Source organism: Bison bison, unplaced genomic scaffold (genome assembly GCF_000754665.1).
Source record: "Bison bison bison isolate TAMUID 2011002044 unplaced genomic scaffold, Bison_UMD1.0 scf7180017864518, whole genome shotgun sequence".
Lineage (NCBI taxonomy): Eukaryota > Metazoa > Chordata > Mammalia > Artiodactyla > Bovidae > Bison > Bison bison.
In genome coordinates this window covers 2,707,286-2,720,229 of record NW_011495071.1, presented here as the reverse complement: position 1 = coordinate 2,720,229, position 12,944 = coordinate 2,707,286, and the positions used below count along the sequence as shown (strand labels likewise).

Below are 12,944 nucleotides of genomic sequence, written 5' to 3'. Positions count from 1 at the left end.
AGTCTGGTTGGGCATGGAGAATGGGTGGGATGGGAGGGACAGGGGGCTGAGAGTCCCCAGCAGATGCTGCTGGCTCTACAGAGGAAGGAACCAAAGAGGTGGGAGCAGGGCAGAGGCGCAGTCAGGATCGTGGGGGAAGGGAGTGTGTCTCTGATTTCTCAGGCCCCTGACAGTGTTCGGCACAGTGCTTTCTGCCCAGCAAGCTCGATAGATGCTGATGGAGTAAATGAACAGCGGGAGCAGCCCCTGCTGCCTGATCAATACAGACATGCAGGTCTCCTCCTGTGGCCTCCAAATGGGAAGAGGAGCCAGTGGGCTTTGCAGAGGGCAGCCTCCACATGGCACAGTGCTTCGCTCCCTTGGAACTGGAAGACTTGTTGCAAGGATGGCATTCCATGTCACTCCTTATGGAATTAGGCATTTTGCTTTCCCCTAAGAGGCTCCAGAGTGGTGGTGCTGGGTTGGACATCATCTACACTCTGCTGAGAGCTGGCAGAGCAGATGTGTTAGCGAGGTGAAGCTGGGCAGACTCTTCTCCAGGGCGCCCCTCTGACCCGTCGAGGCTGGTGTGCCCTCCTCCCTGATTTGGATATAGTACCATGTTCAGACCTATTGGAATAAACTGCTGGATTTCAAACCCGTTCGGGTAGCAAAACACCCAGAAGTTGTGGAGCTCTGTGTGGAATGCCTTGAAGTACTGTTCATTTAGTTCCATTGTGTGAAATAGGAACACTTTTGTTAGCAGGAGAGCCAACTGTATTATGTGTGCATTATGTTTCAATCACAACCAAAACACAGGCTGTCAAGCTCATCCATGCCTGCTGCCTCTGAGCCCCTCCGCTTTCTTTTTTCAGGAAGGAGCATCTCCAAGCCGCTCAGAGCCCAATACAGAAATCTGAAGTTATCCTCGTCTCCTTCTTTCCCGACTTGCCTACCCCCACTCCCACCCCACATCTATCCAGTGATCAAATTCTATGAAATCGACAGGTTAGCTACTGACTCTGAACATGTCGTTCCATGTTCATCCCCACACCATCATTCAGAGGACCACCATCTCTTATCTGAATTACAGTCACAACCTCACTTCCTGCTAATATCCCTGCTGACTGCACAGTCAGCAACTTTTCCTAAAAACAAATTCAAAGGAGTCATTCCTCTGTACCTGGACTTTCAGGGACTCCAAGCTTATAAGACACATTCTGCCCCATGAAGAGCCCTCTGGTTTAATTTTCCCCAGCTTCTCCATCATGCTTTACAGTTTTAGCCAAGCAGAATTGATTGCTATTTGGGACCACATTGTGTTCCCTCTGGCTGGGACATAGCCCCTGGACTCAGTTGCCTGGCTCACTCCTCTGTCTACTTCATCTCCAATGACGCCTCCCTCAGGAAGTCTTTTCCCTCTGAGATGAGATGCCCATTTCTCAGGGCTCTCAGTGCACAAAGGCACTCATAAGCTCTTCCTGGAGTCCCTGCAGCCTCCCAGCTGGTGACCTGCCTCTCCACTTAACAGCACCCTTCTATTCTCTGCACGGCAGTCAGCCTCTTCTCTCTGAAAGGCAAATCTCATCATGTGGCTCCTGCTGCCCTTGAGGTCAAGTCTAAACTCCTGGAGTGATTTATAAAACCTTCTAGGATCAAGCCCATTGCGGCCTCCAGTTCAACTCACTCTAAACTCTGCGCTCCAGCTGCCCCGGATCCCCTGCTATCCCTCTCACGTGGCACCCACTCTCCAGCTCCATCATTTGCTTACCTGCTTCCTATGTCTGGACCCTTCCCCTGGTTCCCAACTGTTTACCTGGTGACACCCTGCAGGTGTTTGTTGAACATCACTTCCTCAGGAAAGCCTTTGAATCCCTAAACTAGGTTGTGTCTCTCTCCTCATTCCATTTCCTAACGCCTACCACTCAGACATTTAATTGCTTGGTTAATTGGCTATTGTTCCTTGTATATTTTTTTCCTGCCTGTTTCTGGCATTATACAGAACAATGTTCAATAAGCAATTACAGAATCAAGAGGGAATGAATGCATATTTCTGTTCTTACCACTAGAAGCTAGATCTCCTCGCGGATTTGTGTGGGGCATGGGATGTGCTTAATTGTTTGTTGAATAAGTGGGTGAATAAATGATCAGCTCTTTTCAAGCTCATTGATTTTATTATACTTTGAAAAATGGTACTTTCTCATTTGTTTTACCATCAGCAAGAACCTGTTAGCAGAAGAGTGGCAGTAGGCTGCAATATTTCAAGAAAATTTTGGGATGCAAACTTAAAATCCTGAGGCTGGAGAATTCTCTTGTAACCTCCAGTGGTGGGCGTTAGCCCCGAGCCTCCCATGGGTAACAGCATGCTTTGGGAGGTCCTCCTGCTCACTCCCTGTGTCCGTTTCTCCTGGCCAGAGCCTGGCCACCCAGTGGCCCCGCTGCCCCCATGGATCCGCTGAACCTGTCCTGGTATGATGATGATCCAGAGAGCCGGAACTGGAGCCGGCCCTTCAATGGGTCCGAAGGGAAGGCCGACAGGCCCCCCTACAACTACTATGCCATGCTGCTCACCCTGCTCATCTTCGTCATCGTCTTTGGCAACGTGCTGGTGTGCATGGCTGTGTCCCGCGAGAAGGCGCTGCAGACCACCACCAACTACCTGGTGGTGAGCCTGGCCGTGGCGGACCTGCTGGTGGCCACCCTGGTCATGCCCTGGGTGGTCTACCTGGAGGTAGGTCTGGGCCCCCGCAGTGCTCTGGCACCTCCCCTGGAGACGCTCCTCACTGGTTCCCATCCGGTGAGGAGTCCAGGCTCCTCGCTGGTACCCCTCAAGAGTGTGGCTTCTCAGGAAGACCCTCTCTCCACTCTGGGCTCAGTCTCACAAAAATGGGTGGATTGTCTCCTTAACAGCCCTGACTACAGGTTATAAGGTGCTTACTAAGTAAATGCCAGGGGCTTCCCGGGTGGTGCTAAGGGTAAACAACCTGCCTGCCAGTGCAGAAGATGTAAGCGATGCGGGTTCGATCCTTGAGTCGGGAAGATCCCCTGGAGAAGGAAATGGCACCCCACTCCTGTATTCTTGCCTGGAGAATCCCATGCACAGAGGAGCCTGGCGGGCTGCGGTCCATGGGGTTGCGCAGAGTTGGACATAACCGAAGCATGCACGCGCTAAGTGTCAGGCCTTGTGTTAGTCCTTCAAAGAAGCATCTTTGAAGCATCTTCCCACTGAGTCCTCACAGCATCTTCTAGATGGTGAGCTGGATGGTCAGAGAAGTTAGGTGACTTCTCCAGCCTCACACGGTGACTGGAGCCGGGGCCCCAGAGTTGGTTCATTAGGTCATGTAGAGAATGGGAGTCATTGACGAGGATCCCTGAGGACGGCAGAGGCTTGTGCTCCCAGGCCTGACATCTTCACCCCTCTCCCCAACTTCAGAACGGGGGGCTGCGGCTCCACACTCTCCTCTCTGCCTCCCCACCCCACCGTGTGTCCGGGACCTCGAGGTTGAGGTGTCTGTCAACTGCACTCCAGCTCCTTTCTTCAGGAAGGACCACGCAGTGACCCACTGCTAGGCTGGGGACAGAGCCCCCCCAGCCTGAAGCCCCCACTGTGGGCCAGGAACTACCAGGCTCTTTACAGACCCACTCTTAGCAAATACTCCTGCTGCTCCTGAGTTGATACCATTCTTCGCACTTTAAGGAAGGGGAAACAGAAGCTGTAAGAAGTTGCCTGTCTGTATCCAGATCATGCAGCAAAGGGAGAAACCTCTGGGATTCCCAAAGTGGGGCCCTGCCTCCAGGAGGACACACTCTAGAGGTGACAGGTAGATGAAGGGGGGACTAGGGGCCTGGAGTGGGCACAGGCTGGGTGCCCTTTTCTCTTCCCAGGGTTCTGGGGTGCTGTCTGGCTACATGGGAAACTGGGCATGTATTCAGACGCCAAGGTCACTAAGATCTCTGTGTTGTGACCTTCCTGCCCTGGATGTGAGGGGAAATTACCTGTGCTATAGAGGCAAGCCCCTGCCTGGGAGGGAAAGGCTTCCACCATGTAAAGAAAACAAGAAACTGTTGTTGGTTGAGGTTGAGCGGAAGAGACATCAGGAGAAGAAGCAGAGGTGGGGAGGGGAGCTTGGTCCCTCTGTCTCCATGTCCCCAGGGCCTCCTGTTGTCACGACCACAGGGAGCTCTAGGCCAGCACTCCCCTGGTTTCCTCTGGCATGACCCAGACAGGTTGTAGCTTTCAAAGTGACCGGAATGTTAAGAGAGAACCAGCAAGAAACAAACAATAGAAAGCTAAAAACACACAGGTACCAGGGGCCAGGCATCCGGTTCCTCCATGATGGCACGTTCACGGGGACCCCGAGCCTCGGTCGGGCCCACGTCCTTTCTGAGGGCCTCCCCCTCCGGAACGCCTTTCTGTTTCTTGGGGCTATTCCCCTCCTGCTCCCTTGTAAAGTGGGTTCCCAGGCCACAGACAAGTAGGAAAAAAAAATGATGGGTGTCTGGCCAAGCAAGCGACTTCTCTGTGCTTGGTCTTCTCATCTACAGAATGGAGATCATCACAGAACTTACGTCGTAAGCGTTGTTTGAGAATCACATGGGTTAATATATGAAGAGTGGTTAGAATGGCAGCAGGCACATAGTAAGCAGCGTGTGAGAGTAGCCATGCAACGGTGATGAAGACGAAGGTGACAGTAGATCATTACCCACTCCATACACACATTGAAGGACCCTCCCCGTATCCAGGCAAAGAGACGCCCTCTTCCAGAGGAAGGCATGCTCTACCCAGGGCTCTGGGTGTGGGTTCTGGGGCTTTCAGACCCACCCCCCTACCTAGACCCTCTAAGGCAGGACCCAACGTGTGTGTTAGGGCACCTAGGAATCTTTAAGTCCTTCACACGGATATTTTAAACATTATCTGTTCACATTATTTTAAAGGTGAAGTTCAGTCTTTCAGGGGAGAGAGGAGAGTGGTAGTTCAGACAGCAGTGCTCAAACTCTTCCATCAAAACAAGAGCTGGACAGTGGGCCTTGCTTGCATGACATCATCTCAGCTACTTATTGTCCCTAGAGAGTGTGGAGTCTCACCCTATGCCAATATCCTGTTAAAGCATCCTCTCAGCCTATACTGTGTTCTCTCCAGGAGATGCCCTGGTTGTCCAGAATTTTCCATCCGGTTCCATTTCCACAGATGTTAAATCCTCTGATAACATCAGCCGGCACCCGGCTAGGTGGGACTGGGTGTGCATCCTTTATTCTGCTCAGAATAAGGAAAGCACGCTGGTTTTGGGGTGAGAGGACCCAGTTCCGGTCTTGACCCTACCACCTTGCATCTGGAGAAGCTGAGAGAAGAGAGCCAGTTGCCAGCCCGTGCTGTTTTGGCCTCACAGTCCTTTGAAGGGAAGGTTTGCTGGGTGCATTTTCCAGAAGCGCAGATGTAACAGACTCAGATCACAGTCACTGACTTAGTCAACAGCCACGAGCATCCTTGGGGCTGGGGTCTGAGGCCCCGGCAGGGCCATTACAGTGGAGTCTGATGGAGATGACAAAGCCCGTTCTACAGATCCCAGCCTCATGTAAGCAAGGATGTTGATGAACGTTGTCAAAGGTTCCGAGGAAACAGCCCTGGAGTGGGGCTAGCAGTTATAATCGCTGCTTTCCCACTTTATGCTTATCTAGTGCTTGTGCTTAGTCAGCCGTGTCTGACTCTGTGACCACACGGACTGTAGCCCACTAAGCTCCTCTATCCATGGAATTTTCCAGGCAAGAATACTATAGCAGTGGGTTGCCATTTCCTCCTCCAGGGGATCTTCCTGCTCCAGGAATCAAACCCATGTCTCTTGCCTCTCCTGCACTGGTAGGCAGATATTTTACCACTGACGCCACCTGGAAAGCCCTGTTTATCTAAGGACTTTTTACGTAATTGTCTCCTCTTCTGACAAACTAGATGGTCCCTTCCAAAGCAGCTCGGGAGAGAGCATAGGATGTGCTGCCCCCAAAACTCTCTTCAAATCCCAGCCCTGCTGCACATGATCTGGGTGTACTCCAGAGCTTCACCCCTCATCCAGGAGTGGGTGTAAGCAGCACCCTCTTGTATGAGCTTTCAGTTCAGTTCAGTTCAGTTGCTCAGTCGTGTCCAACTCCATGAGCTTTAAGTTACAATAAATGAGGTAAAGTGCTCGTGGCAGATATTCTATAAACAGTGGCTACTGACACACTTTCTTGAGCCTTTGATTCAGAAGCCCCAACCTGCGTTCTAGAGCAGCTGTTCCTGGGACCTTGCAGGAAGTCCCCCTCCCACTTCTTCTGTGCTCCGGGAAACCCTTTAGGGACAGGGGTTGAGAGCTCCCTAAAGACTTTGTCAGGATTGTTCACCACTGTGCCCCAGAGCCTAGGACAGAGCTGGACACATAATAAGATGCTCAGTATGTGTCTATTAGAAGTAATGAAGGCAGGGAAGAGGGAAGGAAGCGAGGAGGTTGGAGGAGACGACCCTGATATCTCAGACCTAGGTTGCCAGGTGGGTGAGAGCAGCTTGGAAATACTGGTCCTACCCTAGGAGGATGTCAAGGTGGGGCACAGAGCCAGGTGTGCCTGGGACTCTCCCAGGGGTGCCTTAAAGGTAGACTCTGTTGATGCCAGGGAAGCCCCTCCTATCCCACGCCCCCTACCCTGGCAGCATGGCTGCCTGGCCAGCGCTTAGATACCCTTACCCCACGTGAGCCCCAGAGACGGCAGTGCCACACAAGAAGCTTCCTGTCTTCCAGGAAAAGCTACAGTTTCCTCCATGCACTGCCCATCACTGTCCTTATGCCAGCAATTGGCTTTATGCCTGTGAGCAGCTAAGAAGGCAGCACTGAGAATGAGCTTTGTAACTAGCCCTGCTGTGCCGCACAGAGTGGCTACTGCTCTGCTCCCATCACCAGGATGGGCTTTCCTGCTCCTCTTTCTCCAATAGGTAGTGACCCAAGTTTTATCTCCCTGTCTTGACTCTTGTCCCCAGGGATGGGGCTGCTCCAAGCTTCCACAGCTGCCAGGGTACCCTGCTAAGAGAGTGTGTGTGTCTGTATGTGTAAAGGGGAGTTGTGGGGTGGGGGTGTGCATGTGGGGTATGCGTGTGTGTGTCAGGGGAAAGAGGGGTATGAAATGCTTGTGTCATAAGCTGGCCTCATGGTTCTGCACTGAACCAGGGATGATTTATTACACATCTCCAGCCCATTCTGTTCTTCCTAAAGCTTCCCCCTCTTTCATTCTCCAAGTGCAGAAAGGAGTAGAAATGTCTTCACTGTTTCATAATCACCATTGCTCTTCACAGACACTTACTGAGTCCCAGCTCAGTGTCATACCCCATGCTGGGCACTGAAGGAGCAGCCCAGTCCGCCACCCCAAGATACCTGGGCCAGGGCGAGTCCAGAAACTGAGCTGAAAGGCCTCGGGCGAGTCCCCACCCTTTTCTGGGGCAGTTTCCCTATTGGTAACATGAGAGTCGTAAGGTATTCACACAAAGGTTTTACAGATGAAGGTTCAAAGCTGAAGCACTTGTACAATTTCATCATCTTTCTTCTCCCAAATGTCTTGGCACAGAGTGAGTGGCCTTACGTGTCTAGGAGGAGAGGTGAGCCGGGCAAGGACCTCACTGACCCACGAGCACAACTCCCATGGCTGCCCCTTTTCTCCCCAGGCTGGAGACCCATCACTGAGACCCATCAGACCGCAGCTGAGCCCATCACCCCAGGAGACTGAGCTCTGGTGCATGGGCCAGTATCCTGGGCTGTCCATCCATTATGTTACTTTGTCTCCAGGTGGTGGGCGAGTGGAAATTCAGCAGGATTCACTGTGACATCTTTGTCACCCTGGATGTCATGATGTGCACAGCCAGCATCCTGAACCTGTGTGCCATCAGCATCGACAGGTGAGCCCAGCCAGGGCGGGAGAAGCGACCCAGACCATCCACCTTGCAGGCTGCCCTGCCTCTCCTGCAGGGTCAGGCTCTATCCATGATGCTGTGCGGCTGGCTGTGTGCCTGAGTCCACGTGTTTGTATGCATGTGTGTGTGCATATGTGTCTGGCTGGGAGAGGACAGACCCCATAAAGGGAGGTGTCTGTGGACAATAATGCGACCAAGCACCCCTGGACAGAGACCAGCATAGAAGAGAAAGCGCTTGACGTGACTGCAGGAGGCCCTATCTCTTCTTACTTACATGACCTTGGGCAGATTGTGGATGTTCTTAGAACCCGAGTTTCATTGTCTAGAAACCAAGATGATGACACCTGCCCATGTGTGACTCTACTGTCAGTTGAGTGTTTTCTGTCCCGCATAGGGCACCTTGCCAAGGGGGACTCAGGCTCAGCTCACTTTGCTAAGTTCTACATTTGGAGCCTTTTACTAAATTGCACACACAAGTCATATGGGCTTCCAGAAGCCCTGGCTCTCTGCCCTTAACAGAATTCTTGGAAGATGAATGGAGCTGATGTCTGAGACGTGCTGAGCAGAACCGTGTGTGGCATCATAAACAATTACCGTTGTTATTCTTTTCTGCTGAATGAGACCTAATCCTTGCTTTACGGGGCCCAGGTAGCAATCCATCAATAAACACGTCTACCCTCCCTGGGCCCAGCACAGGTGCAGCAGGTCCAGTTTCAAAGATGCAAAGACCCAGGCCATGGCCCCTCACGAAACCTAAAATCCAAGCAGGGAGATTGGAGTGGCAGACACAGTCTAGGATTGAATGGTAGCCTGTCAGTCAGTAAGCACTTGATGAGCGTCACCAACTTCCTTGCCAAGTACGGGACAGGAAAGGGTTGATTTAGGGTAAACAGGAGGGGGACCAATTTTCCATCATCCCAAAGTGGGGTGTCTCTGTGGAGTGAGGAGCCCCTGGGCCTGCGCCCCAGACTCAGGGGCCACCCCCGCGCCCTTGCAGGTACACAGCCGTGGCCATGCCCATGCTCTACAACACACGTTACAGCTCCAAGCGCCGGGTCACGGTCATGATCGCCATCGTCTGGGTCCTGTCCTTTACCATCTCCTGCCCGATGCTCTTCGGACTCAACAACACAGGTGAGTCCTGCCTCTGTCCTCCTGGGGCTCAGCTGGCCCCTGAGGGAGCTGAACCCTGGCGTGGACATGGGTGGTGGCCCACCAAGAGCCTGTTCACCACCTTAGACTGAAGCCAGGCTGAGTCTCCTGGGTCAGGGTGACTCCGGTCTCCTGGATTGTTCCTGGTAAGGTCAGAGAGGAAAAATGGCTTGGAGCACAATGGTGTTGGGTGAGGAATGGGGATAATGTTTCAGGAGGATGCCTGGTGATTTTCAACTTTATTAAATTGGAGCCAACCAGACAGCCTGGCAGACTGCATGTCTGTGCCTGTCTGTGTGTGTGCACCCAGGGTGGGAGGCTGCTGGGCCTCCATCACCCCTGATAATGAAGCTTCAGCCCCAAGGACTGGCCAAACTCAGGCCAGGCCTGAGCCACCTGGAGCAGAAAAGGTAGAAAAAAATAAGAGGCTAGCCCATCGTGACCGGGTCCTGTGTGAGGCAGTCAGGAGCATCTCAGAGAAGGCACAGCCGCCATGTGGGAGCCTCTGGGGGCTCATAATGCCTCACATAATGCCTTGCACATAATGCCAGCGTGCCTTTGGAGACCATTACTGGACAGGACACAGGAAGACTCAAAAGCATGTGGTTAAAAATCTAAGAGTCATGGGAATTTCAAGAAGCAGGAATGGGGCTATACATGGTTGAATTAATCTGGAAAGGCCCTGGGAGACAGCACAGTCATCTGCTAGATCTGACAGGGAACGTGGAAAGCCAGTGGAACACAGGTTGAGTTCAGCAAAGAGGACCAAGTGGTCTTGTTCCTAAAATTAAAAGGTGTCAGATCTCCCCCTGCAACACACAGGAAAAGCTAAAATAATAAGCTACTTTTTAAAAATTGTTTTCTCCCATTATTTTTTCCAAAAAAAACGTGGCTCCACTTGTGGGCTCACGGATGACAAAACCAATGACGAAGCAACGAGGGGTTATTAATGGAAACACTTGGAAGCAGCTTTTTGTTCATGGTTGTTTTTAATACTCTGATTTGCGTGTTTACATCTAAGGCTTCCAGGCCACCTTAGGCATCGAGCCGTACTCTCTGTAAACATTGCTCCTTGGTGGCAGGCAGACACTGTGGCCCCAGGTGGGGGGGCCTCGCTGACGCGCCCACTCCCGGGGCTTTCCTTCTTCCCTCCCCAGACCAGAACGAGTGCATCATCGCCAACCCCGCCTTCGTGGTCTACTCCTCCATCGTCTCCTTCTACGTGCCCTTCATCGTCACCCTGCTGGTCTACATCAAGATCTACATCGTCCTCCGCAGGCGGCGCAAGCGCGTCAACACCAAGCGCAGCAGCCGGGCTTTCCGGGCCAACCTGAAGGCCCCGCTCAAGGTCCCGAGACCCGCCCCCCTCAATGTCTCTGCCTCACCATGACCCGGGGGCGGGGTGGGCTGGGGTCCAGGCTAAAGGAGCCAGGAGGAGGGCAGATTTCAGAGCTGGGACCTTAGTGGGCAACTTGAGTCTCCAGGATGGGTAGGTGGGGAGGGGGTGGAGACCACCTGGGAGGAAACCTTTGTCTGAGCGCAGCAGTTCTTGCACCCGGCTTGCTCCTCTCCTTTGCTTTCCTTCCTCTTCCTTCGCTCACTCTAGCCTTCCATCTCCCTTTCCGTCCCTCTGACACCTTCATCCCATTTTATTTCTTTTCTGTGCTCCATCCTCTTCTGCTCAATTCTCCTTCTGCTCACCTGCTCTCACCTGCTTCCCTCCTTTGCCCCCTTTGCATTTCCATCCTTGTATCTTGTGACTTCTTCCTCCCCTCCATCCCCACTCAACCCTTCCAGAGGAAGATGGTATGTGGGCACAGAAGGAATAAGAGCTTGGGGCTTAGACACATCATGTTCAAATCCTGGCACTGCTGCTTTTTTGCTGAGTGTCCTTGGGCAAGTTGCTTAACCTCTCTGAGCCTCTGTCTTCTCATCTGTTAAGCGTGAATAAGAACACTGATCTCACAGGGTGGTCTTGAGGATTCAGCGTGAGAGGGACTGGGCATGCCCGATAGGGTGCCAGATCCTTAGCAGGTGCCACTTAGAAGTCAGAGTCCTGTTGTCCCTCCTCCTGCCCACCTCATCATGTCATAGTACCGACCTTCAACCTTGCCTCAGTTGCCTGCTCAGGCCCCACCCTCCTAATCTCTGCCTTTCTCTGAGCTCCCGTGCCCAGCCTGACTACCCTGCATTGGGTTTCTGTCCCCACCCCCCTCCCCATCATGACCCATGTGCTGGCTCACTCCACAGGGCAACTGTACTCACCCCGAGGACATGAAACTCTGCACCGTTATCATGAAGTCTAATGGGAGTTTCCCAGTGAACAGGCGGAGAGTGGTAAGTGTTCAGGTCAGGGACCCAGAGCCCTGCCTGTCTACCTCCAGGGAAACGATCCGCCGAGACCTCACCAACTGGTCCGAGGGATGAGCCCCTCCCAGGACCCCCACTTTGCCTCAGCTGAGGCCAAGCTCACCACACACACTCATAAGTAGGCGTGGAGCAGGACAGCTCAATTAATTCTTCAGGGCACAAAGAATTACCCTTAGTGTAAGGAGGTGGATGGGAGAAAGCACTTGGCCATATAACAATAATATTAATGGCTATGACCATTAATAGAACATCTACCATCTTTCTATTTTCTCATCAAATCCTCACAGCGACCCTGAGAGGTAAGTCTTATTGATTTTATGGATCTTCATTTTACAGAAGAGGAAACAGAGGCTCAGAGAGGTTAGGTAACTCACCCAAGGCTAAACAGTTAGCGAGAGAATGAATAGCTGAGCCCAGACCTAAATGACTCTCTGAAACCCATGCCCATGTTCTTTTTATTTGCACATACCGCCTGACAGACAGGCAGGTTTGGGGGCTGGAAGCTGGGAGCTTGTGGCAGGAGGGAGAGAGCAGAGCACTCAGGGCTCACAGTGAAGTGCAGCCTGTAATTAGAGCCCAGAAACCCACAATCCCAGCAGATCCCAGGCTTTGCCCAGGGATAGTAGCACCGGGGTCCAAGCAGCAGATGTCCCTTCCCCCAGCATGAGCAGAGGATGGGGGCCAGGGAACACACGGAGAACTGTACACTGAGTCCAGGTCAGGTGTCTTCAGCAAGCAGGGCCCCCACTTGTCATCTGAGCAGTTGACGTTCACCAGCAAAGGCAGGACTCCACGGAACCACTTGAGGGCAAGGATCAGGGCACAGTGAGGCTGCATTTCAGAAGCTCAGACTGAGACCCCAAAGCCTGGAATAAGGGGGCATGGGGAAGGACCTGGGGAGCCGTGAAGACCTGAGGTCAGGGCCCTCCAGATCAGCCCAGCAGGGAAGATGTGGGGATAGAGGGGTTCGCCCTTCGGCACCTCCAGCAGTCTAGCAGGAGAAGTGGAGCTCACCTGTGAGTGCTGGTGCAAGTGCCTCAGGTCAGCCAGGGCAAGAAGAACAGGGTGCCCTCTCTGTGGTTAGAACATGAGCTCCTGGAGAGGCAGGCACTAAATGTCAATCACTAACTTACTCTAAGCATCCAGCTTGGCTCCTGGCACTCAGCTTAGCACTCAGCAAGTGTTGCTCAGCTCCTGGAAGAGAAGTGCCTGGGTATGAAGCCCCCACAGAGTGGTGGTGAGATCACTGAGGCTGCTTGAGGATTGCTCCAGAAGGGGCTGGGGGTGACCCGGCAGGCGGAGGCTGCCGTGGGCCCTGGGTCCTGTACCCACACAGCCCTTGCCTCCCAGTGACCACCCCCCTTGCCTCTCTGGCAGAGGGACCCTGGGATGCTTGCAGGGGTCTCCAGAGGAGATAAGGGAGCCTGGGTGAGGCCAGGTGAGGCCAGGGAGGCCAGGCGAGGCTGGGTGGCCGAGGGCTGAGAGCTTGCCTGGCTCCACCCAGTGCTCTCTGCCTCCG

At 53.1% G+C, this 12,944-nt stretch overlaps 1 protein-coding gene across 2 annotated transcripts in view; it reads left to right on the top strand.

The window, feature by feature from the left end:
- The first annotated feature begins 2,398 nt into the window (after positions 1-2,398).
- Positions 2,399-12,944, top strand: part of DRD2 (dopamine receptor D2) — a 12,127-nt gene continuing 1,581 nt past the window's right edge. Inside the window, exons 1-6 of one of the 2 annotated variants that reach the window (XM_010830349.1) lie at positions 2,399-2,710; positions 7,779-7,888; positions 8,901-9,037; positions 10,213-10,403; positions 11,306-11,392; positions 12,413-12,428. In XM_010830349.1, coding sequence (XP_010828651.1) covers positions 2,426-2,710; positions 7,779-7,888; positions 8,901-9,037; positions 10,213-10,403; positions 11,306-11,392; positions 12,413-12,428 — 826 coding nt within the window. In that variant the 5' untranslated portion in view covers positions 2,399-2,425. The remainder of the gene's footprint in view (positions 2,711-7,778; positions 7,889-8,900; positions 9,038-10,212; positions 10,404-11,305; positions 11,393-12,412; positions 12,429-12,944) is intronic. The other variant, XM_010830348.1, reaches the window with a different exon arrangement.